Source organism: Camponotus vicinus, unplaced genomic scaffold (genome assembly GCF_025532165.1).
Source record: "Camponotus vicinus isolate PSW18456_S1 unplaced genomic scaffold, iyCamVici1.0 SCAF_10, whole genome shotgun sequence".
NCBI classification, from domain to species: Eukaryota; Metazoa; Arthropoda; class Insecta; order Hymenoptera; family Formicidae; genus Camponotus; species Camponotus vicinus.
The window spans coordinates 17,491,215-17,517,902 of record NW_028141946.1 but is presented as its reverse complement, the minus strand read 5'-3'; the positions used below and the strand labels follow the sequence as shown (position 1 = coordinate 17,517,902).

At 33.1% G+C, this 26,688-nt stretch overlaps 4 protein-coding genes and 1 pseudogene across 9 annotated transcripts; 1 reads left to right on the top strand and 4 right to left on the bottom strand.

The window, feature by feature from the left end:
- Positions 1–215: 215 nt before the first annotated feature.
- Positions 216–12,877, top strand: LOC145960997 (uncharacterized). Of its 3 annotated transcripts, XM_083080775.1 has the most exons (9): positions 216–354; positions 737–1,009; positions 1,415–1,579; positions 1,669–2,794; positions 2,867–2,979; positions 3,058–3,181; positions 3,588–3,923; positions 4,097–4,260; positions 12,399–12,877. In XM_083080775.1, the coding sequence occupies exons 1-9, from the start codon at positions 310–312 to the stop codon at positions 12,435–12,437; spliced, it is 2,385 nt and encodes a 794-aa protein (XP_082936901.1). In that variant the 5' UTR covers positions 216–309; the 3' UTR covers positions 12,438–12,877. The 3 variants fall into 3 exon arrangements, with proteins under 3 accessions (XP_082936901.1, XP_082936900.1, XP_082936902.1); XM_083080774.1 differs by lacking the exon at positions 12,399–12,877 and having other exon boundaries at positions 4,097–5,812; XM_083080776.1 differs by lacking the exons at positions 216–354; positions 12,399–12,877 and adding an exon at positions 371–447 and having other exon boundaries at positions 4,097–5,812.
- LOC145960999 (uncharacterized) lies at positions 4,274–11,973 on the bottom strand. 2 transcript variants are annotated; one of them, XM_083080777.1, is made up of 6 exons: positions 11,790–11,973; positions 8,946–9,050; positions 7,841–8,026; positions 6,216–7,038; positions 4,948–5,377; positions 4,274–4,872 (listed from the first exon to the last, which is right to left on the bottom strand). In XM_083080777.1, exons 1-6 carry the CDS (start codon positions 11,839–11,841, stop codon positions 4,633–4,635), a joined length of 1,836 nt encoding a protein of 611 aa, XP_082936903.1. In that variant the 5' UTR covers positions 11,842–11,973; the 3' UTR covers positions 4,274–4,632. The 2 variants fall into 2 exon arrangements, with proteins under 2 accessions (XP_082936903.1, XP_082936904.1); XM_083080778.1 differs by having other exon boundaries at positions 8,946–9,047.
- Positions 12,838–18,366, bottom strand: LOC145960996 (uncharacterized). 2 transcript variants are annotated; one of them, XM_083080773.1, is made up of 8 exons: positions 18,265–18,366; positions 16,635–16,874; positions 16,487–16,558; positions 16,352–16,405; positions 15,971–16,213; positions 14,616–15,735; positions 14,111–14,525; positions 12,838–13,460 (listed from the first exon to the last, which is right to left on the bottom strand). In XM_083080773.1, exons 1-8 carry the CDS (start codon positions 18,311–18,313, stop codon positions 13,227–13,229), a joined length of 2,427 nt encoding a protein of 808 aa, XP_082936899.1. In that variant the 5' UTR covers positions 18,314–18,366; the 3' UTR covers positions 12,838–13,226. The 2 variants fall into 2 exon arrangements, with proteins under 2 accessions (XP_082936899.1, XP_082936898.1); XM_083080772.1 differs by lacking the exon at positions 18,265–18,366 and adding an exon at positions 17,019–17,124.
- A 698-nt stretch (positions 18,367–19,064) lies between these two features.
- LOC145960175 (glyoxalase domain-containing protein 4-like) lies at positions 19,065–19,598 on the bottom strand. The gene is made up of 3 exons (XM_083079428.1): positions 19,553–19,598; positions 19,290–19,465; positions 19,065–19,193 (listed from the first exon to the last, which is right to left on the bottom strand). Exons 1-3 carry the CDS (start codon positions 19,596–19,598, stop codon positions 19,065–19,067), a joined length of 351 nt encoding a protein of 116 aa, XP_082935554.1.
- Positions 19,326–25,734, bottom strand: LOC145960174 (uncharacterized; annotated as a pseudogene). The gene is made up of 6 exons (XR_014435269.1): positions 25,727–25,734; positions 23,808–23,911; positions 22,705–22,890; positions 20,981–21,817; positions 19,553–19,708; positions 19,326–19,465 (listed from the first exon to the last, which is right to left on the bottom strand). The product of XR_014435269.1 is annotated as an uncharacterized LOC145960174 (transcript).
- Between the last annotated feature and the right edge of the window lie 954 nt (positions 25,735–26,688).

Here is a 26,688-nt window from a genome sequence, read left to right as displayed (position 1 = left end):
AAATTTAGGGAATTTTGGGGAATTTTTTGAGCAATATTGCGTGTTTCTTCTACACCTTTATATAAATTGTCGATATATTATTTACATGCATGTATATTATATTTTTTTAATCTCCTTTATATATTTTCTTTAATTTCTTTTTTTTAAGCGAGTTTTTAAGAGATTTTAAAACAGCTGATTGTGCTAGATTTCGATTCAACGTGCGATAGAGACATTTCAAAAAAAGAACCAAGTGGCGCGAATCTATTTGTACCAGTTGTTTAGTTGTCTTTGTCGCAAAATTTGAACAATGTGGGATTAAACGCAGAAATGATAGAGTCGAATGCATCTTTCGTGCAATGCATCTTGGAACTGGTATGTCATTAATATAGAATCTCTGCGATTTCGCTAAATTTTTATTAGAGAGAGAAAAGAATCTGCACGTCGCCTTGTTATGGCTAATAATAAGTACACGCTTTGACGATAATACAAATTTTAGACTTTGTAAACGTACTCAATTATTTAAAAATTTATTTATTAATTATTTATTTATTTATTTATTTATTTATTTATTTATTATTTAAAATTTCAATTTTAATAGCTCGAATTAATTAATTATGGCGTCTCAAAAAATATATGTATTGCGTCCTTATTTTTTAATATACCATATTTTTTAACACGCGTATATATTTTGATTTACCTTGATCAAGCAAAGATTAAATGATGACGTACATAAAACGATAGCAAACTCTTACAGGTAACAAATTCTCTGATTGCACACGCGACAGCAATCGCAATAAGAATTTATGCGGGGAGACGCGAAGTTCGAGTTATCGATAATGGAGTTGGCATGTCAAAAGATATGCTGCAACACGTTGCAGAATACGATGACGCAAAGGCTGTGGGCAATCAGCAAAGAATATATGAATTAATTGAATCCAACGGTCGTACGTTGACGAATATTCGTCGTCTGTCTGATGGTCTCACCGTTGCTTCAAGACATCGATATTCAGTGGATACATTTATGAAGGTACATATTATTTTTTTAATCGTAAATTTATTATATAATATATTTAATAATTAATTTAAAAAATAGGAGAAAAATACAGAAAAACGTATACATTCTTAAATTTCAAAACAATGGCCACAAACACGTATAAAAAAATATATGTTAAAATAATGTTATTAATATATATTATTAAAATATATATTAAAATAATATTATTATTTTAAAAATATTTTATTTTGAAAATTTCATTAAAATAAATATGTAAATAAATATTGAAATAAATGTATATATATTTTTTCTCTTAATATATATTTTAATATATATTTTAATAAATATAATAACTTAATATATATTTTAATAAAACTTTTAAAATAAAATATTTTTTAAATATATATTTTAATATATGTATATATTTTTTTATCAAAGATATTCAAGATTGGTTCAGCGCCCAATTTGGCGCAAATAGAGCAAAGACCTTCGCATGGCACAACCGTGTCTGTATATGGTTTTCACGAAGCATCATTATGCGGAAAATGGGACATGTCCACTGTTTGCTTTTTTATCGCGGCCGTAGCTGCTACAAAATTGAAAGTATGACTTGATTTATATTCTAAACATCAATATAAAATTATTTCCTCTTTTTCGTGAACGTAATAATTTTTTTACTGAGACGCAATTAGGTGTCGTTCTCGATTAGAGACGAAGAAGGAAGGAAGGTCGTCTTGAGAATTGCAAAACCGCACTGCCCAGTTCAAGTGTTGAGGACATTTTTTGGAAAAGATTTATCGTCGAATCATTTATGGCTGATACAATGCAAATCAGAATTAAATAGCGTGAAATATCATGGTTACATAGGATTATGCAATAGAACCGAGGAACACTGGATATTTTTAAATCACAGATCAATCTATTGTCCTCTCATCTTGAAATTGATTAAAACTGCCTTTAAAGAAAGAATCGATTTATCTTCCAATCTGCAAGATTTACATGACAAAAATATGTTTGTCATATTTTTCTTTATACTTTCCCCGAGGGAATTTACATTTTTTAATAAGGATGGAAAAAAACACGTCATGTTTTATGATATGCAAAAGATATTAAACAACATTAAAAATTGCACCTTTAAATGTCTCGCCGAAGAGACTACAATCTTTGCAGCTGCTCTCTCTGATTTACGTGAAATACAGCCATTGACACAAATGCAATTAAATTCAAAAGATTCCATTTCCAACAACAAGATTAATGAATATAACAAAAATGTTATATCTTTGAAAGAGAATAAAGTTGTTGCGTTCAATCTTAAAAGAAAGAGGATTACATCAACTATTGTAACTAATAAAAGACATAACAAAGAAACTAGTAATATGAAGATTGTTAATTTTGCAGAAGAAGGAAACATCGTATTAAATAGTCAAGTAGATATTGCTTCTACAAAGCATACCAATAATTTATGCGAGGGTAAAATTACAAAGAAAATATACAGTAATGTTGATGGAACATCGGCAACTTTCACCAATCTTGCGGCAACAAATAATTTCGTCGAATCTCGTGAAACTTGCAATGATCATGATGGCAAGGATTTTGGCAAGGATTTTGCGATTTCTCCTCTTTCCGAGTGGTCTGATTGGAATTATGATACAAGTGATAAAGATAAAGTTTCTAAAAAGGATATAAATTTTCAACGACTTTTGAACTGCACCGATCGATTTAATTTTTTGCCACGAAAATTGCACGGTCTTTTACGCCATCGTCATGTAAAATTGACAAATGTGAAACGCTTCGACAGTCCCAGTAATACGATTTCGCGTAAGTAATCTAATTAGCCTTACGTAATTAATTTAGAAATAATTTTATATCACGAATGTTTCACACACGCAGCTAAAATTGACACAGAAAATTGGCAATGCAAACAAATGGCGGTGCATCCCTGTAATTTGAAACGAAAGCTATGTGAATTTAAATTGTCACGTGTCTCATTAAAGCGCATAAAAGTACGTACGTAAGTCCTCGATGCAATAAATCATCTCATATGATGGAGAGCTATTTTAGCAAATATATTTCCCTCGTAGATCATTAATCAAGTTAATGACGAATTTATTGCCGCGTGGATGATGTACGGCGAAGTGAAAATTCTATTAATGATAGATCAACATGCCGTCCACGAGAGAATACGTTACGAAAATTTACTTCTTAGTAAGCAATTTTGATAATTTTCTAATAAAAGAATAGTATTAATTTTTAAACTGGTACAATTTTTGTGATATAAAGTTACTAAATTATATAAATAAATTGCGTTAAAAATTAATTATTAAGCAAATACAAAAATATGCAATTTTTTAATTTTATTCTCATAAATTTTTTCATACAATAATATATTATTTTATATGAAATATAAAAATATATAATTATATTATTGTAATAATGTAATATATTAAATTTTTAATATATTACATTATTACAATAATATTATTATATGTTAATAATTAATTATATATTAATAATTATATATTAATTATATATTAATAATTAATATATTAAAACATTTATTATATTATTATATTATATTTTGTATTATTTTATTTTAATATATTATTTCTAGGACACAAGGGACAGAACGAGGGCGAATTGCTCTCCATCAACTTGCGCGACCCTCTGGCTATGGAAATTCCTGAAAAGACGCGTAATTCGCTTCTACATCGTAAAGTGTTGTTGAAAAAATACGGTATAAATTTAGGATCGTTAAAGGAAAATACAAAACTGCTAATACGCACGATACCGCAATGCTTGGTGACGAATAATGATCGTTGCAGTAGCGAAAAAATACTATCGAAGATTTATGATTTATTAAATGACATATTAAAAGACCATAATACAAATCGTGCAAACACATTACCAGTAACCATCCATAATGCTATAGCGTCGGAGGCTTGTCACGGTACCCATCAAATAAATAATTTTACAAAATTGTTGTTAATTATGTTATTAATATTATTATATTTCAAAATAATATAAAATCTACTTGCAACTATAAATTTTATATAAACTGTGTAAATAAATTTTATATAAACTTATATAAACTATTTCACTGTCCTTTTGAAATTTTTTCAGGTGCCATCAAATTTGGTGATAAACTAACTCTGGAGCAGTGTACATCTCTTGTAAAATTGTTGAAATTCACAAAGTTGCCCAATCGATGCGCACATGGACGACCAACTATAATACCTGTGATGGAACTCTCGGAATTAGAAAAAAGAGGCGCCAGGATACCTGAGGTACGTATCAGGATTGCACTTTTTTCCAATCTTTATTACAAAGATAAACTTATATAAGATAATTTATGTGATTCGAAATTACATTTTTTTAATAAGTTTAATTCGTAGATATTACCTAGATAAAAACATGATACGCTTCCTATAATATCATAACAAATATATACGTATGTGTGTGTAATTTAAACTAAAAGCAGAGTATATATCTACGACATAAATATTTCAATCTGTAAGTTGTTTCGATACGAGACTCATCCGAATCTTCTCTTCGACATGAAAATCATCCAAATTTCTTCTACGTGCCTATTTAAAATTTAATCTTATGCAAACTTATCTAAAAAAAAAAAAAATAGCAACTTCCAAACTCTGAGATTTTCACCCCGCAATAAAGCCGGCGATCAAGATGTCTTTTCCGAAGTAATTGAACCTGGTAGAGACTAAATTAACGTCCTTTCCACCTAACAAGATCGGGCAAACGTCGTTTGGACGAACGTAGAAGCAAACCGTATAAAGAGCCATCTCCAACTCGGGCGAGAGACCCACGAGAAGAGTCGTCACCGAATGCTTCGTGTCTGGTACATTAAACGCCGTGCGTACCTTGATAGCCTCCCCCTTCTGCGAAGCAAGAAACGAATAATGAATTACACGTGATAAATGATCGAATAGGCGAATGTGTCGCGAATGACTTACGTCTCCCAGTTTCACGTCCTTGATGTATCCGCGATAGTCGAGTTTCTTCTGAGCCTCTTGCTTGGCGAAGTAAATCCAACTCTGCGGCCCGATCATGTAGGAGTCGAGCTTCTCCGCCAAGAATACCGCCTCGAAACCGGAACTGGAGGGCTCTCCCTCGACCCGCTGGAACTGCGAGAACCAGATGCGTCTCAGGGTGTCCCTGAACTCGTACTCGTCGTTCGGAATGAATTCCTTCTCGACCAGGAACTTCATCGCCGCTTTAAACACGTCGGTTTCCAGGAAGTTGTCGAGCAGCTCGGATTCCTCCTTTCGTTCCTCGGGGGTGACGGTTTCCTTCGTCTTCACGTCCATCTCGTAATTATCGTGCAATGCCAGCGTGCTTTTGATCGTCGGAATTTCGTACGCTTCGGGTTTCACGTCTAGCAGCCTGAAATTATACTTTGCAATAAATTCTGAAAAAATATTGGGTCTAATAAATAAGTTTTGCATTATTTCTTTGTGTGAAATTCAATATTTATTATACATGTACAGTTTAATGAGAGTAATCCTCATTATTTATCAACACTTTCTTCCAACTTTTCGTCAAGTTGTAGACCTCGAATCGATAGAAAGTGTAGTCTTTATTTGTGATGAATTCATCAAGCCAGTTTCTTATTTCTTTGGCATTTCTAAAGTTTCTGATGGACAAGACGTGCTACGTCGATTGGAACGAATAATTATTATTGGCGTGTCTGAAAGACCTAAACTGATGGAGGTAAAATGTTGGGGGACAAAAGAATCCAACCAAGTTCCAATAATATGTCCTTGATCAATTTTCCCACGAGAAGCTGAACAAGACAGTCGGATGTAGACAATAATTGCAGGTCGCCAACTTTTATTTGAGAAGTTGGTGACCTTTTGTAGAGAAAAATCATCGCTCATTATCAGTTAAATTTTTGCATGATAATGTTCGGCCTCATATTATTAGAGACTTGAATTGTCTTATCCCAAACATAATATCTTCAGACCACTATTTGTCCCAATCGATGCAGTTGACAGAAAATTAAAAATAGCTTCATGAATCCATCGCAAATCAAACTCTCAATCCATCTGGAGTCTACAACTTATCTGAAAGATGGAAAAAAAGTGCTGAAAAATGATGATTACCTTCATGATTGAACCATAGATGTGTAATTCGTTAATAAACATTGAATTTCATAAAAAAAAATAGTAGAAAACTATCTTTATTTACACCCAATACTTTTAAGATCACAACGCCCACTCACGGCAAGGAAGCGTCATCCGTGGTGCCATCTTCCTTCGTCTCGCTCTGCAGGTTCACGGTGATGTATTGGTACGCGTTGTTCTTGTCCATCGTGAAGAGATTCTCCGTCAGCTTCTTCACCTCGTCGTTGGAGATCGGATAATTCGGCTGGATCGGGTTATTATTCGGCTGGGAACCGGCGTTATTAGGCGGAGCGGCATTGCTGGGCGCGTTGCTGGTTTCCGCTACCTTCTTATCCGCCTCCGCGGTTGGCGCCGCTTGAGCTGGCGCCGCGACCGAGGCAGGTGGAGTATTAGGAGGCGCACCGTTGTTACTGGCAGGTGCCCCGTTGGCCGGCGCCGACTGATTGTAATAATAATTGTTGTACGTGACCTCGGTGTTACCGCCACCGCCGCCGCCACTTCCAGGACTTCTGCCGTAGATACCTCCCGGCAGCAGCCGGTTCACGGCCGCGCTGACGCCCGCGCTCACACTGGAATAGACCAGTGCTTCCTTGGCCAACTGACCGATGCCGGGTCGGCTCGGTTGCAAAACGGTGAGCGCCGGTGCCTGTGCGAGGGCCGGTTGAACAGGTTGACCGAAGGACGGTTGACCGTAGGACGGTTGACCGAAACCGCCGCCGTGATAAGGTTGTCCTCCGTAAGATTGACCTCCGTAAGGTTGTCCTCCGTAAGATTGACCTCCTCCGTAAGGACTGTAGGCTGGCGGCGCGCCATGCGGACTGTAAGCTTGACCGTAGGGTGCATGGCCGCCGGGATACGAGGGATTGGGAGATGGGTATCCTTGACTGTAAGGCGGTGGCTGCCGAGCACCTGAATATCCACCTGAAAAACGAAAGTACGAAGGATAATTAACAGCGCGGATCTTAATTTTCAACTTGGATATTATCACCATGAAATTGTACAAGAGGATTAAGACCTTCAATCTTCAATAAAGAGATAAGAATTCCAACCCACATAGCATGCATATCCAAAAGACGTCCAGAAGGTATCCAGAAGACATCTTTGGGCGATTGGACATCTTCAGGATGTCCTGTGAATGTCTTTTGAATATAGATGCTATGTGGGAAGTTACTTTGATGGAACTTAAAATTGATATATAACTTTCGGTTAATTCGATGCTACAAATGCAAGGAAGTGATCCTTGATGAATCTCGCTTTCGCATATCCGGCATCGAAATCTCTAAATTCACTAATGTTATACCAGTTTCAATCAGGATTACATTGTTTACTTGTAAACACCCTAACAACACACATGTCCAAAAGATCGTCCAGAGGTCATCAAGAGAACATCCAGAGAACATAAAATATCCTTTGGCTGTCCTCTAGATATTCTATGGACGTCTTTTGGACATGTGTGTTGTTAGGGCATAGACTATGACATGTTACCCTTAATGGGATTTAATAACACCCAATAATTCTAAGACTGGCCAAGTCATTCTATTCTTCAGAGGAATAGTTGCGATTGGCCAGCTTTAGAACTACGGATGTTATTAAATCCAATTAAGGATGACGTATAAATGTCATGGTTTACGGGAAAATGACCAACTCCCTAATTTCAATATCTCTCTCACTCTCTTTCTCCCTTTTTTCATTTTAATACAAGAGAAATAAATTTATAAAATACCCGATGGACTGTACGGTGGCGGATTATTACTATTCGCTGATGAATATCCTGATTGTGCATTCGTCGCGCTGGTCTTGGAAGCCTGCTCGGACACCGGAGCCGACGGTTTGGCATTGTTCGACGTGCCGGTTGCCTTCGTGTTTCCGCTCGGCGGTACGTTCCATCCTATTTTATTCGGGGTTGAGCCTGCGGGTGTAACGAGATTGTCGTGATATTATTAGAGGCGAGCGTGAAATCCGGATACGTGAAGCGTGCGAAGCCATAGATGATCATTATTGTCTGTATAGAAGAGTGTGACTCATCGAATTCATCAGATTCGACGCGTAGATACATAAATATTTGCAAACCACGGCGTTGCAATTACATCTAGTATAGGTAGGATAATCGTGAGTTTAATCACATCTGCGATGTGAACATATGTGGAATTTTCCTGCCTGTCATACCTTGCAACACACATGGATTAATAATCTGATGCAATAAAATATAGTGGAAAAGACTATGATGATAATGAGATGAAGACACGCGTGGATAACACAATCATAACAAAATATAGATAGTAAAATATAATAGTAATATAATAGAAATATATGTAATATAACAGAAATATAATAGTAATATAACAAAAATATATGTTATATAATAGAAATATAATAGCAATATAACAGAAATATATGTAATATAATAGAAATATATGTAGAGAAATATGAACATATCCCAGCAAACACCAAATAACAGTTAAATAACTGTTAGTTATAATTTCCCACTCAGCAATATAACTGTTACATGTTATATAACAGTTACATAACATGTAACAATTATATTGTTGAGTGGGAAATTACAACTAACAGTTATATAATTGTTATTATAGCTGTTACATGTTATGTAACAGTTACATAACATGTAACAATTATATTGTTGAGTGGGAAATTACAACTAACAATTATATAATTGTTATTATAGCTGTTACATGTTATGTAACAGTTATATAACAGTTACATAACATGTAACAATTATATTGTTGAGTGGGAAATTACAACTAACAGTTATATAAATGTTACTTGATGTTCGCTGAGTATGTAATATATACGAATATAATATTACATACCACCTGACTGTGTTTGTTGAGGTCGATGCGTCGTTCTAGTACCACTTCGCCTATATGTTGAGGTACCGCTTCTTCTTCCGCTTGTTTTACGGCCATCTGTATCTGCTGCATATAAAGATAACAATATATGAGCAAACCGTTATATATAATTGCTTCGTAGGTATTCAATCTGAGATGGAAACGTGTCTCTTTTTTAATTATATAATTATAATTGTGACCTTTTATTATTAATTAAGACTTTTATTATAGATTAATTTAGATATAGATCAATAGAGAAAAAATTTGTATCATTTCATGCAAGAGAGATCTTATAAATTATATATCGAGAGGTGACAAGGATTATAATTTTATTGCATTATAACTTTGAAGATAAGAAATGATCAAGATTAGGTCCAAAATTTATAGATATGCGCAAGAAATCTTTTTCAACTCTTGTCAAAATTATTATAAATTTTTGCACAGGATTAGAATTTTTTGTATCATATTAGAATGAATGGAGATGTGTTATCTCGACACATCGTCACATCTCTCGATTAAATGATGATCACCAAGTTATCTAAATCGGTGTCCTCTTTTATTTCTCGCGAATCGACATGAGTACAGATTATCAAGCCTATTGTTCTCTAACAGATTATTATATAATCTAGTAGCAATTGTCTATTTGCGTGGGATATTATGTATTGCGTTAATATGTGACATATCGTGCCCATGGTGCGTCCTACGTGCGAAGTGCAGATAATTCAAGGACTTTATATATAAATATATATATACAGGGTGTCCCGAAACTAACGCTTGATATTTTAAAGGCAGATTCTCTGGCCAATTTAAAAACGATTTTTCCTTAGCGAAAATGTCGCGGCACTAATAGTTTTCGAGTTATAAACAATTGAAAATAAAGGGTTTTTCGCAAACTAAGGCTTATGGGAATAAAATATTAATAAAGTCACATTCTTTAGTTAATTTTAGATAGAGTTTACTTTAATAGAATTTTAATTTAAGGCTTAGTTAGAAAGATACATGATGACAAAAATTGGGAATATGCAAAAAATAATGATCTCCCTCGACATTTTCGCTGAGGAAAAATCGTTTTTAAATTGGCCAGAGAATCTGCCTTTAAAATATCAAGCGTTAGTTTCGGGACACCCTGTATATATATATATATATATATATATATATATATATATATATATATATATATATATCTTTTTTTCGAGAGAATCTCATCGTTCTATAAATATACATTACGAACCGCCTCACACGATTTTTATAATTAAAATAAAAATATACACGGTGGGACTTTCTCATGCGTCAAGTATAAATATTTATAAACTAATATTTATAACTCTCGCTAATTTTTCGTTTTTAATCCAGATCCAGCTTATGGTTTTAAAAATAATTCTCTCTATTAATCACATAATTATCAGAATTAATTAAACTTTATACAAAGGATGCTTTAATATGAATTCATATATTATCGAAATCTTTGTAGCTCATAAAATGAGCTTCATAAATAAATTTTAAACATTCGAGTCCCCATAAAAGCGTTATCGGGATCGCTTAATGTCAGATCCAGTTTCCCTTGATGCTTCCATAAATGCAAAGTGATTACCGTGCGTGATGAGACAGCAATTTGCGTTAATAACTTCCGAAACACGCATACACGCATACAAAACATGCAACTTTATAAGTAAACGTGATTTGGTGAATCTTACAATTTTTTGTCAAATCTCGGAAGAGAGTACATTTATTTTTATGATTTTTTTCCCTTAAAATCAAATCAAATTAATCGTAATTGAAAATTTGACAAATGCAAATAAAATAAAATAATCCTTATTCGTGATTTTCAATGAGAAACTCCAGTTTATATAGAGTGTACTTAACGTGATAAACGTAATAACACAATTATAATAAACGCTGACAAGTGAATAATACCGTATGGAGAATATACGTTCGCATGACGTCTAACATGGAGCAGCAATTTGCTCCAGTGATTTCATTTATTACGCACTCTATATTTGTTAGTTGATTCATTCGTTTTACTAACAATAAGTGAATTTAAAAATCATTTTAAAGTTGATAAATTTGTTCACTATTTCGTTGCTTTTTATTAAGAAGAATATTTTTATGTCATATTATAATTTCTTTTTAGAAAGCACTTTCTCTATTTTTCTATTTTTTTTTAATTAAAAAACTAAATGCAGTCATTCGAGTCTTATACATATTTTAAGAGATGCTTTTTAAATATTTTAATATTTAATAATAAATTAAAAAAAATTAATTAAATTATTGAAAAAAACTTTAATTAATATGCAATCGATTTCTCCACAAATTTATATTTATTATTACTTTACAAATAATGATGTAAGATTTTTAAAAAATAATAATGTAAAATTTTTTGATTAGTATATGTGGAGACAATTATATGTTCCTCAATAAAACCATCACGATAATTCTCGAGCTATAAATTAAAACCAGTAATTTTCTACAGTTATATGATTGAAAGTGAATGGGTTTCTTGGAAACTAGCTTCCGCGTATATGCTGTTAATATGTAATACATTTTCACTCAATTTTACATAAATTTTGCTTAAAGAAAATTTTAATTTAAAACGCAGTTATTAAAACAATTAATATCATTTTTTCAATAATACATATGTATGAGAAAACAAGATTTTTTCCAAGTAAATATCGACTCTACATTCTAGTTTAAGGACATCACCTTGTTTATCTGATATGGTCCAGATGCATAAATTTCATTTATCAATTTTTTAATTTTATAATCTATACAATTATATAGTATTATATCAATATGGTATCAAAATTTGTAAGAAATGTATGAGATTACCGAAAATAAATAAGAGCACAATCACGATGATCAGACTCGTCCTGATTTTCATATCTGTCGTCGTCCGCTTCGTTTCTATCGAATTGACGCGTCGATCAGTTAAAACCTCAAACAACCGTCTGACACGCACTGTTTGCTCACGCAGAGTCGACGTGGTACTACCAGTCGACCTCTAGAAGCCGGTGACCATCGTCCGTAACATTGAATGATTCATCATAGGCTTTCTCTTCCCGCTGATCCTCAGCGCGCTGATTCTCAGCTGAAACCTGTCAACGGTAACAATTTTCGATTCGACATAACAGTATTGACAACATCGCGTTTCTTCATGTGCGCACATCTCGATGATTTGGAGAAAACTTGATAAAATGCTAGGTTTCACAGATTTCTCGTACACTTTCTCATTGAATCTAAATCTACTTTAATCAATTTGGAGTTGCCTTCTCTTTAAGGAAAACGAAACAATTAAGCGTTATCTTCTATCATTATCGTTTAATTTCATTTATGATTCTTGTATTTAATAAGAAATTTCGAAATTGTTTTCTTATTTTTTAAATAAAATTTTATATTTTATATTTTACAAATATTTTAATGGCTATTATTTTATTTCAGAAAAGATTGAACTTTGCATCCTTGAAGAGATCCCAATAAAGTAAAGGACGCAATAATACTTTCCAGTGTAAAATCATGCATTATTATCAAACACAACTATTAATATTCCATTAATATTTCATTTAATTTCCAAATGATACATCTGAGTCTCTGAAATAAGTTTAACATCTTTATAACATCTGAAATAAAAGGTATTGGATTCTACATCTTTAAAAACCTTAAATTTATTTTAAGAAGCAAATAGAAATGTGGATATACAGCTTTACATTAGATAATAGAAGAGAAAAGAAAACCAATTTGTAGATATTAACGACTGCAATGAGGCACTTGGAAACTAAATTAAGAATTAATACTTTTAGAATTATTTTCGTTTACATAGAACAATTTTGTGTATACATATGTAGGATGCACAAACAGTTTTCATTAAAATAAATTCTAATATTATATAATATACAATTTATTATTAGATAGATAATATACAATTTATTATTATAGTATCAATTTATTATTAGAATTATAATAATTATTATTATAATAAAATTTATCGCATTGTAAAAGAATAAATATAAATAAAAATTTATATTCTTATTTATAAATTTCACAATAATTTTTATAATAATATTATATCTTTTATTATAAAATTAAACGCCAACGTGATAATATAAATTATCAAACTATATAATGCACTTGTGTATTATATGTAGTTTGATATATATATATATACACTTGTATATATATATATGGTATGTGTATATAATGTTGTATTATAGTTATATATAGTTTGATAATTTATATCATCACGTTGGCGTTTATTTATACGATGTAGAATTAGAAAATTGGAAGCGCAAGATCTATGAGGTCTTTCCCATAATAACTGAATGAATGCGTGAAAATATTGAACTTAGTTCCGCCAAGAGAAACGGGACATATATCATTCGGTCTGGCGTAAAAACATATAGTGTATAAGGACATTTCGAGCTCGGGAAGCGTGCCAATGAATATCGTCGCATTTGGTCTGATAATATCATCCATTTTAAAGTTTAACTTCAATAACGAGGCTCTCTGAAAAAAAAATGAATGCATTAAGTTATATGTAACATAAATTATAACTAACATTATATTTTCATTCTTGCTATATATGATGTTAAAGCTCATCACAATACATTATATGTATGTTTTATATAAATTGAGTGTATATGTGTAATTTCTATATCACATCATCTATTTTATTATACAGATATTAATACTATGTAAATTTCCTTAATAAAATTTTTTTCTACAATGTATCTCTACCGACATATTTGTGTTTAAAGTTAAAATTTAAAAAGCATTTTTCTTAAATAATCTTTATATATTTTACTATTAATAAATTTTAATAATTTGTAATAAATATTTAAAATAGTGATAAATTTCTTGATATTAAAAATATATCAAAAATATATTTTTTTATTGATAAAATTCTTTATGGACAACATGAAAATAATTATTACTAATTATTACTAATTAATAATTATTATTAAATTATTAGAATCTGTAGAGTAATTAATAATAATATAAACGTATTTAAGAAAAGTGCTTCTCAAACTTTAACTTTATAGACAAATATTTCGTTAGGAAAAAATTTTATAAAAATGTTTGGAATTTGACGTGTTCTATATGTCCACGAGAAATTGCCCATTTTTATCGAAACATCCTATGTATATAAAACTTACATCGTCGAGTTTCAAGGTATCGACATATCCCATATAATCAATACGTCCCTTCGATTCTTGATAATTGAAGTAGAGCCAGTCCTGCACACCAAGAAGATCCACACCGTATCTTTCAGATGTGAATACTCGTTCAAAACCTGAAGTGGCACCATTGAATTGACTAAACCAAATGTTCCGCAAAATATCCTTTTTTTCAAAGTCATCCGGATCGATGAAACCTCGATCTGACAGCCATTGCATAGCTCTGGTCAATATATTCGTGCTCAAAAACACATCTAACAGAAGATCCTCCTTCTTTCGTTTTTCAAGCGTTCGATTCTCCTTCACGCTGGAATTGTGCTCGTAATTGTCATAGAGCGCTCGAATAACTGAGATTGTCGGGTAATCGTAGACCTCTGGATGCACGTAAATTAATCTAAAAATGAAAAAAAGAAAATGCGTAAATAATACAACACATGATAATAATATATTGAATCATTGAAACTGATCAAAGTATGAAGTTTACGGTCCTATAGCTGCATCAGTTACATTTTCGGATTTACTCTGAAGATGTAATGTCAAATATTTGAATATATTGAAATCTTGTTTCGCAAATAACTCTTCAGTCAACGTCGACAAATCATTGTCCGATATTTTATACTGAGGAGAATAAACGGTTGTTCCTTGATCAGGTCCTCTTTGATCATTTACTGTACCAGCTGTACTGTTACCAGCTGAAAATCCATTAGAAGAACCTCCCATATTGTTAGTCGTATTCACGGAAGAGCCATTGCTAGTTGGAGATGTTACGCTGCTGTTGTTCCCGACAATCGTAGGGATTGATACACCCGGAGTAATTGCCGGATTGTTCACCGGAGTTGGATAATTGCCTGGATGCGTAACTGGGACATTTCCTTGAGGTACGTTCGATGAAGTTGATGCCGAAGGAGGATTTCCCGGAGGATAATAGTAATTATTATTGTAAGTTACATGCGTCTCGCTCGGGGTGTTACTAGTGTCCGCTGGCCTGCTATTAGATGCATAATGAGGAAACGGATTTATTAGCCTATTCACACCAGCGTTAATAGTGGAGAACACGAGTGCCTCTTTCACCATCTGGCCGAAACCTCTACCGCTATCTTGTTGACCAGGAACCATTATGACGGTTTGTCCAGGTATGTATGGTTGCGCCGCCGGTTGTGCCATGACGTGTTGTTGAGGATAGCTATGTCCGGTTGGGCCGTACGTTCCGCCAACCGGATGCGTAGAGTAAGGGTTTCCAAACGTACCCGGTACGGGTGGTGGAATGTGCGCCGGGTAACTAGAAGGATGTCCGATTGTTTGACTGGGAACGGAATGGCTGGGATTGTATGGAGAGTAAGGTTGATTCATGGAATGACCGGAAGGATGAATTGGATAAGGGGGAGAATGTTGATTGGAACCAGAAAGGGGATAACTTGTGCGTGGATAAGGCGAGGCAGGGGTGTACGAAGAACCGGGCATTGTATTTGGACGTAGATGATCCTTGAATCCGATATTAGGAGTCGGTCGATTTGGATTGAAGTGCGGGTTGCTCCATGATGGGTTGTTTTGTGTTCCGTGTGACGGATTGTAGGGCGCATTTGGTTGGCCAAAAGAAGTCGGAACTGCAAAAGAATTATATTATATTATATATTAATAAATTTATATTAATTTTATTTATATATTTGTCTTAATTTATTATTTGTCATAATTATTTGTTTAATTTATATTATTCATTTTAATAGAATTTTTTACATCACTAATAAAATTTCCATGTCAAAACAAGTTCTCAAAGATTAACTTTATCTCTTTTTTGAAATTAAAAATCAAATTCTCATACAAAATATTAAGAAGATATACCATGACTTTGGGAAGGTACCACACTAGCTTTTGATAAATGATCAGTTGATGGAGCTGATGGATTATATGGTGCTGATGGCTTATACGGTGCTGATGGATTATACGGTGCTGATGGATTGTACGGTGCTGATGGATTATACGGTGCTGATGGATTATACGGTGCTGATGGATTAGACGGTACAGCTTTTTGTTTATTCTCTGTTGTAAAATCTGGTTTTCCTACTCGACTCCCAGGATAAGTTCCTAAGAAAACAAAATATAGTATAAACACATTATTTTTTATATACATAACAGAGAGAGGAAGAATAAAAGTACACATAAAAGCAAACATAAAATAAAAAACATATTTTTAAGATATGCTAAAAAAGTTATTTTGTATACCTGCATTGCCATATGGAACTGATGGTTGACTAGATGGACGTGCATTTGTTGGAACTTTGCAAAGAAAAGATATTCATATCACATACTATTCAAAGAAACATTGCACAATTACTACACATATTTGCTATCACTTACAAGGTCTAATAGCGCCTCCTCGTTCAGCATGTAAGATAGATGTGGACGTGTCTTTATTCCGCGCAGTTTGACCTGTAATTTTTAATGTCACACGTTATAAATCATCATTATATTATACTTGCCACACATACTCATGTTATGTACTCACTTGATAAAGTTCCAGTCGAGCTGGATCCTACCCTATGCCCAGGCGATGAACTTTTATGTCCGGAACTTAATCCAAAATGTCTGCTCCAGGAATGCGATGAACCTCGTGATGATGAACCTCGTGATGATGAACCTCGTGATGATGAACCTCGTGATGATGAACCCCGTGACGACGAACTTCGCGAGAAACCTCGTAAGCTTCGCGAAGACAATCCAAGCTTCCAAGATGCGATTACATCAGCTAAGAAGAAAATATGTTCATATTTACAATAAATTCACATGAACATTATTATTGAGAAAAAGTCAAGATATATATTAAGAAGCTAAGATATATTGTGTCAGTTATGAAAAGGATATTTTTGATACTAAAAAAGTCATTTTATACCTGCATTGCCATATGATGTCGATGATTGACCAGATGATTGTACATTTGTCGTGCAAAGCTTATTTGAGATAATATGTGCTAAAATTATCATTAGTGCAATGATGATGAATTAGTATCATTAGTATATTATAAAATATCATTCGTAAAAGTTTCATGTTAGAAAGAGAGAGGAACAAGCATATTAATGAACAAGCATATTTATGATAAATTTGCTGTGACTCATGTATAACAATAGAATTATTTATTATACATAAAAATATATTTTTGTCCCAGATAGCACAGAACATTCTATGGACGTTCATTTTATGTCCATTTTACATCTGCACGTCCATGGACATGAAATGAACGTTTATCGTACATCCGATTCCAGACATCCGTTAATGGCCAATATTTGGACGTCCACAAGATGTCCAATCTTGGATGTCAAAGTTTCGCACGACTACACAAGGTATTAGTTCGTTCGTTTACCGCTACGCGACGTGCGATGCGCAATCTTTCTCGTATTTAAGTTTTAGTTATGAGAATTATATAAAGTTTGCAAAGGGTAATAAATAAAATTTGAGATATATTGTTCAATTTAATTTCTGATCTCATTGCAAGAGCTTCAGATATTAAATTGATTTTATAAATCGGACAAGTAAATGTCCGGCGAATAAACGAAAATAATCCGGTACCTATTTAAACTTGGTTGTTGCACTTTACATATTTAAATTATCTAATTAAAATGTAGAGTGCAATAAGCAAGTATAAATATAAATAAAATTTTTACATGAATTTTATGTAAAGTTTTATATGAAATAGATAAATTATATTATTTTATTATATTATTTAATTTTGTTGGGCCAAAAAGTTTATGTTTTATATGTTATGAAGGATGCATAATGCGATTTATTTATGTACAATAAAGAATAATTTTTTATATATGATTAAATTAGGTCAAAATCCATACATAATTATATCTACACAATTATACATAATTAAATATAAACTTTTTTCTGAGTTTATGAATTTTTGATGTTTATTTCAACAATAATCTGGAAGAGTAGGGCACTGAAAATGACGTCCATTTTAGGTCATTTTTTGAGTATTATTTTGAACGTCCGAAGTTGTGACAAACCGACGCCTTATGGGCGTTCAATAGATGTCCGTCAAACTTAATTCACACGTCTTTTGGATGTCCCAATGTCCGAACTCGGACATCCACTGGACGTCAATGGAACGTCCATGTGCTATCTGGGGTACTTACCAGTAAGAACAGTTAAAAGAAAGAAAAGTAGCAAAATTCGAAATTCCATTCCTATTACATGGGAGCGACGATAAACAATGATAAACTGAAACTGAAATGCTTAAATGCTGGAATGATAAATATATATGTTTTTTTTGTGTTTATCAGTTCCTCTTCTCAGTATTTGTATTACGTCTTTCTTGAAATGATAAAAGCTAAAGTTACGTTGACCTTTTGACCATCAACTAATACAACTAAATATTTTCAGTATAATCAAAACTGATAAATGCTGATATCGCGGTTTCATATTACATATCAACATATTTCATTTCTATGAAAAGGCTTTCTATGAAAAATTATATTTTCTAGTCATACAAGATTTTCTATTCCTATTATAGTAAATTTCAATAATAAATTTTTGTGTAACAACATTTAATTTAGCATGATAAGTATAAATATATACATAAGTACTTAATATTTCGTCTTTTATACAATCTATTACAAAAAATATAATTTGTTTAACAAAACAAGTTTCTTATTTGCATATTTACATTTTTTTATTTAGATGTCTTGCATTATGCTTAAATATAAATCTCCTTGTGATTAGCATCCCACCACCACTAATTTTTATATATAAATTTTTATATATAAATTTTATATATAACATATATAAATTTATATATATATATATATATATATATATATACACACACACACACACACACACACACACACACACACACATATATATAAGTTTTTATATATATATTTCTTTAAAATATAAAAAGAAAATACTGTAATATGGAAGAGCAAATAATTGTTTATGCATTATCTGTTGTAACAGATGCCTCCTTCTGAATAAATCTGTCCAAAATTGCTTCACTTGAGTAATCTGGTACTGACAGTTGTCTAAATCCTTCATCATCCACAAAGCAAATCTCGTGTCCATCCTGGAAATAATTATCAAATAATTATCAATTTATATAGATTGATATTTATATAGATTAATAAAATATTTTAGTCAACAATAGAATATAAATACTCACTGGATCAGCAAGAATGATAACTCTTACTGAAGCTTTTCCCGGTGTATCTAAAGTTATAAGATCAGTCAAGATTTTATTCCCACTTTCTTTAATAGTTTTTTGAATCATTGGTTGCTCCGAAAATGGTACAGAGAAAGCGATACGTCCATATGCTTTTGCATGATTAACCTCAGTACCTAATATACAGAATTGAATATAATAATAATATTAAATTCAATAAAAAGTTAAAATAATTAAATTATAGATTATATTCATATACTCACCAATATCTTCAAATTCGAGCTTGGCTTGATCCTCACTGTAGCCCATCAATACACTTTTATCGTGACGTCTTCACGTCCATCTCGTAATTATCGTGCAATGCCAGCGTGCTTTTGATCGTCGGAATTTCGTACGCTTCGGGTTTCACGTCTAGCAGCCTGAAATTATACTTTGCAATAAAATCTGAAAAAATATTGGGTCTAATAAATAAGTTTTACATTATTTCTTTGTGTGAAATTCAATATTTATTATACATGTACAGTTTAATGAGAGTAATCCTCATTATTTATCAACACTTTCTTCCAACTTTTCGTCAAGTTGTAGACCTCGAATCGATAGAAAGTGTAGTCTTTATTTGTGATGAATTCATCAAGCCAGTTTCTTATTTCTTTGGCATTTCTAAAGTTTCTGATGGACAAGACGTGCTACGTCGATTGGAACGAATAATTATTATTGGCGTGTCTGAAAGACCTAAACTGATGGAGGTAAAATGTTGGGGGACAAAAGAATCCAACCAAGTTCCAATAATATGTCCTTGATCAATTTTCCCACGAGAAGCTGAACAAGACAGTCGGATGTAGACAATAATTGCAGGTCGCCAACTTTTATTTGAGAAGTTGGTGACCTTTTGTAGAGAAAAATCATCGCTCATTATCAGTTAAATTTTTGCATGATAATGTTCGGCCTCATATTATTAGAGACTTGAATTGTCTTATCCCAAACATAATATCTTCAGACCACTATTTGTCCCAATCGATGCAGTTGACAGAAAATTAAAAATAGCTTCATGAATCCATCGCAAATCAAACTCTCAATCCATCTGGAGTCTACAACTTATCTGAAAGATGGAAAAAAAGTGCTGAAAAATGATGATTACCTTCATGATTGAACCATACCCTGGCGAAAATAAGAAACTTTATAAAGCGTTAACAACCGTTGAGTGAGGGTTTTCTAAGAGTTTATATACTTTTCAAACTTTGTAAGAGCACTTACATAATGCTGTTGGGTTTTGAATGCTTATCAAACGCTGCAGTGTTGCAATTTTTGTTCTACAAACTCTTTATATAATGTTACATGAAAGTTTTGCAATGCTGAGGTAACATTTTTCAGAGTACGTTCAGTAAACGTTGATACATCTTCGTGTACAGAGTTTACTCCGACTTTTCAAACGTTTACGATTACACTATAACGTACAAACGTCTTTTAAACGCTGCAGTGTTGCAATTTTTGTTCTACAAACTCTTTACTAATCGTTTTTAAACTCTCGACGAACTTCCACAAACGTTCATGTAAACGCCAAACAAACGTCTCATTTTTGCCAGGGTAGATGTGTAATTCGTTAATAAACATTGAATTTCATAAAAAAAAATAGTAGAAAACTATCTTTATTTACACCCAATACTCCTTTTAAGATCACAACGCCCACTCACGGCAAGGAAGCGTCATCCGTGGTTCCATCTTCCTTCGTCTCGCTCTGCAGGTTCACGGTGATGTATTGGTACGCGTTGTTCTTGTCCATCGTGAAGAGATTCTCCGTCAGCTTCTTCACCTCGTCGTTGGAGATCGGATAATTCGGCTGGATCGGGTTATTATTCGGCTGGGAACCGGCGTTATTAAGCGGAGCGGCATTGCTGGGCGCGTTGCTGGTTTCCGCTACCTTCTTATCCGCCTCCGCGGTTGGCGCCGCTTGAGCTGGCGCCGCGACCGAGGCAGGTGGAGTATTAGGAGGCGCGCCGTTGTTACTGGCAGGTGCCCCGTTGGCCGGCGCCGACTGATTGTAATAATAATTGTTGTACGTGACCTCGGTGTTACCGCCACCGCCGCCGCCACTTCCAGGACTTCTGCCGTAGATACCTCCGGCAGCAGCCGGTTCACGGCCGCGCTGACGCCCGCGCTCACACTGGAATAGACCAGTGCTTCCTTGGCCAACTGACCGATGCCGGGTCGGCTCGGTTGCAAAACGGTGAGCGCCGGTGCCTGTGCGAGGGCCGGTTGAACAGGTTGACCGAAGGACGGTTGACCGTAGGACGGTTGACCGTAGGACGATTGACCGAAACCGCCGCCGTGATAAGGTTGTCCTCCGTAATATTGACCTCCGTAAGGTTGTCCTCCGTAAGATTGACCTCCTCCGTAAGGACTGTAGGCTGGCGGCGCGCCATGCGGACTGTAAGCTTGACCGTAGGGTGCATGGCCGCCGGGATACGAGGGATTGGGAGATGGGTATCCTTGACTGTAAGGCGGTGGCTGCCGAGCACCTGAATATCCACCTGAAAAACGAAAGTACGAAGGATAATTAACAACGCGGATTTTAATTTTCAACTTGGATATTATCACCATGAAATTGTACAAGAGGATTAAGACCTTCAATCTTCAATAAAGAGATAAGAATTCCAACCCACATAGCATGCATATCCAAAAGACGTCCAGAAGGTATCCAGAAGACATCTTTGGGCGATTGGACATCTTCAGGATGTCCTGTGGATGTCTTTTGAATATAGATGCTATGTGGGAAGTTACTTTGATGGAACTTAAAATTGATATATAACTTTCGGTTAATTCGATGCTACAAATGCGAAGGAAGTGATCCTTGAGCGTTGAAGCCATGAATCTCGCTTTCGCATATCCGGCATCGAAATCTCTAAATTCACTAATGTTATAGCAGTTTCAATCAGGATTACATTGTTTACTTGTAAACACCCTAACAACACACATGTCCAAAAGATCGTCCAGAGGTCATCGAGAGGACATCCAGAGAACATAAAATATCCTTTGGCTGTCCTCTAGATATTCTATGGATAGTCCTATGCCCTAACAACACACATGTCTTTTGGAGCATCCCGTAAACTATGTAAACATGTCCCGTAAATATGTCTTTTGGACATGTGTGTTGTTAGGGCATAGACTATGACATGTTACCCTTAATGGGATTTAATAACATCCAATAATTCTAAGACTGGCCAAGTCATTCTATTCTTCAGAGGAATAGTTGCGATTGGCCAGCTTTAGAACTACGGATGTTATTAAATCCAATTAAGGATGACGTATAAATGTCATGGTTTACGGGAAAATGACCAACTCCCTAATTTCAATATCTCTCTCACTCTCTTTCTCCCTTTTTTCATTTTAATACAAGAGAAATAAATTTATAAAATACCCGATGGACTGTACGGTGGCGGATTATTACTATTCGCTGATAAATATCCTGATTGTGCATTCGTTGCGCTGGTCTTGGAAGCCTGCTCGGACACCGGAGCCGACGGTTTGGCATTGTTCGACGTGCCGGTTGCCTTCGTGTTTCCGCTCGGCGGTACGTTCCATCCTATTTTATTCGGGGTTGAGCCTGCGGGTGTAACGAGATTGTCGTGATATTATTAGAGGCGAGCGTGAAATCCGGATACGTAAAGCATGCGAAGCTATAGATGATCATTATTGTCTGTATAGAGGAGTGTGACTCATCGAATTCATCAGATTCGACGCGTAGATACATAAATATTTGCATTATATGCAAACCACGGCGTTGCAATTACATCTAGTATAGGTAGGATAATCGTGAGTTTAATCCGATCATCTGCGATGTGAACATATGTGGAATTTTCCTTCCTGTCATACGTTGCAACACACATGGATTAATAATCTGATGCAATAAAATATAGTGGAAATGACTATGATAATGAGATGAAGACACGCGTGGATAACACAATCATAACAAAATATAGATAGTAAAATATAATAGTAATATAATAGAAATATATGTAATATAACAGAAACATAATAGTAATATAACAAAAATATATGTAATATAACAGAAATATAATAGCAATATAAAAGAAATATATGTAATATAATAGAAATATATGTAGAGAAATATGAACATATCCCAGCAAACACCAAATAACAGTTATATAACTGTTAGTTATAATTTCCCACTCAGCAATATAACTGTTACATGTTATATAACAGTTACATAACATGTAACAATTATATTGTTGAGTGGGAAATTACAACTAACAGTTATATAATTGTTATTATAGCTGTTACATGTTATGTAACAGTTACATGACATGTAACAATTATATTGTTGAGTGGGAAATTACAACTAACAATTATATAATTGTTATTATAGCTGTTACATGTTATGTAACAGTTACATAACATGTAACAATTATATTGTTGCGTGGGAAATTACAACTAACAGTTATATAAATGTTACTTGATGTTCGCTGGGTATGTAATATATACGAATGTAATATTACATACCACCTGACTGTGTTTGTTGAGGTCGATGCGTCGTTCTAGTACCACTTCGCCTATATGTTGAGGTACCGCTTCTTCTTCCTCTTGTTTTACGGCCTCTGTATCTGCTGCATATAAAAATAACAATATATGAGCAAACCGTTATATATAATTGCTTCGTAGGTATTCAATCTGAGACGGAAACGTGTCTCTTTTTTAATTATATAATTATAATTGTGACCTTTTATTATTAATTAAGACTTTTATTATAGATTAATTTAGATATAGATCAATAGAGAAAAAATTTGTATCATTTCATGCAAGAGAGATCTTATAAATTATATATCGAGAGGTGACAAGGATTATAATTTTATTGCATTATAACTTTGAAGATAAGAAATGATCAAGATTGGGTCCAAAATTTATAGATATGCGCAAGAAATCTTTTTCAACTCTTGTCAAAATTATTATAAATTTTTGCACAGGATTAGAATTTTTTGTATCATATTAGAATGAATGGAGATGTGTTATCTCGACACATCGTCACATCTCTCGATTAAATGATGATCACCAAGTTATCTAAATCGGTGTCCTCTTTTATTTCTCGCGAATCGACATGAGTACAGATTATCAAGCCTATTGTTCTCTAACAGATTATTATATAATCTAGTAGCAATTATCTATTTGCGTGGAATATTATGTATTGCGTTAATATGTGACATATCGTGCCCATGGTGCGTCCTACGTGCGAAGTGCAGATAATTCAAGGACTTTATATATAAATATATATATATACAGGGTGTCCCGAAACTAACGCTTGATATTTTAAAGGTAGATTCTCTGGCCAATTTAAAAACGATTTTTCCGCAGCGAAAATGTCGCGGCACTAATAGTTTTCGAGTTATAAACGATTGAAAATAAAGGGTTTTTCGCAAACTAAGGCTTATGGGAATAAAATATTAATAAAGTCACATTCTTTAGTTAATTTTAGATAGAGTTTACTTTAATAGAATTTTAATTTAAGGCTTAGTTAGAAAGATACATGATGACGAAAATTGGGAATATGCAAAAAATAATGATCTCCCTCGACATTTTAGCTGAGGAAAAATCGTTTTTAAATTGGCCAGAGAATCTGCCTTTAAAATATCAAGCGTTAGTTTCGGGACACCCTGTATATATATACAATATATATTTTTTTTCGAGAGAGAGAGAATCTCATCATTCTATAAATATACATTACGAACCGCCTCACACGATTTTTATAATTAAAATAAAAATATACACGGTGGGACTTTCCCATGCGTCAAGTATAAATATTTATAAACTAATATTTATAACTCTCGCTAATTTTTCGTTTTTAATCCAGATCCAGCTTATGGTTTTAAAAATAATTCTCTCTATTAATCACATAATTATCAGAATTAATTAAACTTTATACAAAGGATGCTTTAATATGAATTCATATATTATCGAAATCTTTGTAGCTCATAAAATGAGCTTCATAAATAAATTTTAAACACTCGAGTCCCCATAAAAGCGTTATCGGGATCGCTTAATGTCAGATCCAGTTTCCTTTGATGCTTCCATAAATGCAAAGTGATTACCGTGCGTGATGAGACAGCAATTTGCGTTAATAACTTCCGAAACACGCATACACGCATACAAAACATGCAACTTTATAAGTAAACGTGATTTGGTGAATCTTACAATTTTTTGTCAAATCTCGGAAGAGAGTACATTTATTTTTATGATTTTTTTCCCTTAAAATCAAATCAAATTAATCGTAATTGAAAATTTGACAAATGCAAATAAAATAAAATAATCCTTATTCGTGATTTTCAATGAGAAACTCCAGTTTATATAGAGTGTACTTAACGTGATAAACGTAATAACACAATTATAATAAACGCTGACAAGTGAATAATACCGTATGGAGAATATACGTTCGCATGACGTCTAACATGGAGCAGCAATTTGCTCCAGTGATTTCATTTATTACGCACTCTATATTTGTTAGTTGATTCATTCGTTTTACTAACAATAAGTGAATTTAAAAATCATTTTAAAGTTGATAAATTTGTTCACTATTTCGTTGCTTTTTATTAAGAAGAATATTTTTATGTCATATTATAATTTCTTTTTAGAAAGCACTTTCTCTATTTTTCTATTTTTTTTTAATTAAAAAACTAAATGCAGTCATTCGAGTCTTATACATATTTTAAGAGATGCTTTTTAAATATTTTAATATTTAATAATAAATTAAAAAAAATTAATTAAATTATTGAAAAAAACTTTAATTAATATGCAATCGATTTCTCCACAAATTTATATTTATTATTACTTTACAAATAATGATGTAAGATTTTTAAAAAATAATAATGTAAAATTTTTTGATTAGTATATGTGGAGACAATTATATGTTCCTCAATAAAACCATCACGATAATTCTCGAGCTATAAATTAAAACCAGTAATTTTCTACAGTTATATGATTGAAAGTGAATGGGTTTCTTGGAAACTAGCTTCCGCGTATATGCTGTTAATATGTAATACATTTTCACTCAATTTTACATAAATTTTGCTTAAAGAAAATTTTAATTTAAAACGCAGTTATTAAAACAATTAATATCATTTTTTCAATAATACATATGTATGAGAAAACAAGATTTTTTCCAAGTAAATATCGACTCTACATTCTAGTTTAAGGACATCACCTTGTTTATCTGATATGGTCCAGATGCATAAATTTCATTTATCAATTTTTTAATTTTATAATCTATACAATTATATAGTATTATATCAATATGGTATCAAAATTTGTAAGAAATGTATGAGATTACCGAAAATAAATAAGAGCACAATCACGATGATCAGACTCGTCCTGATTTTCATATCTGTCGTCGTCC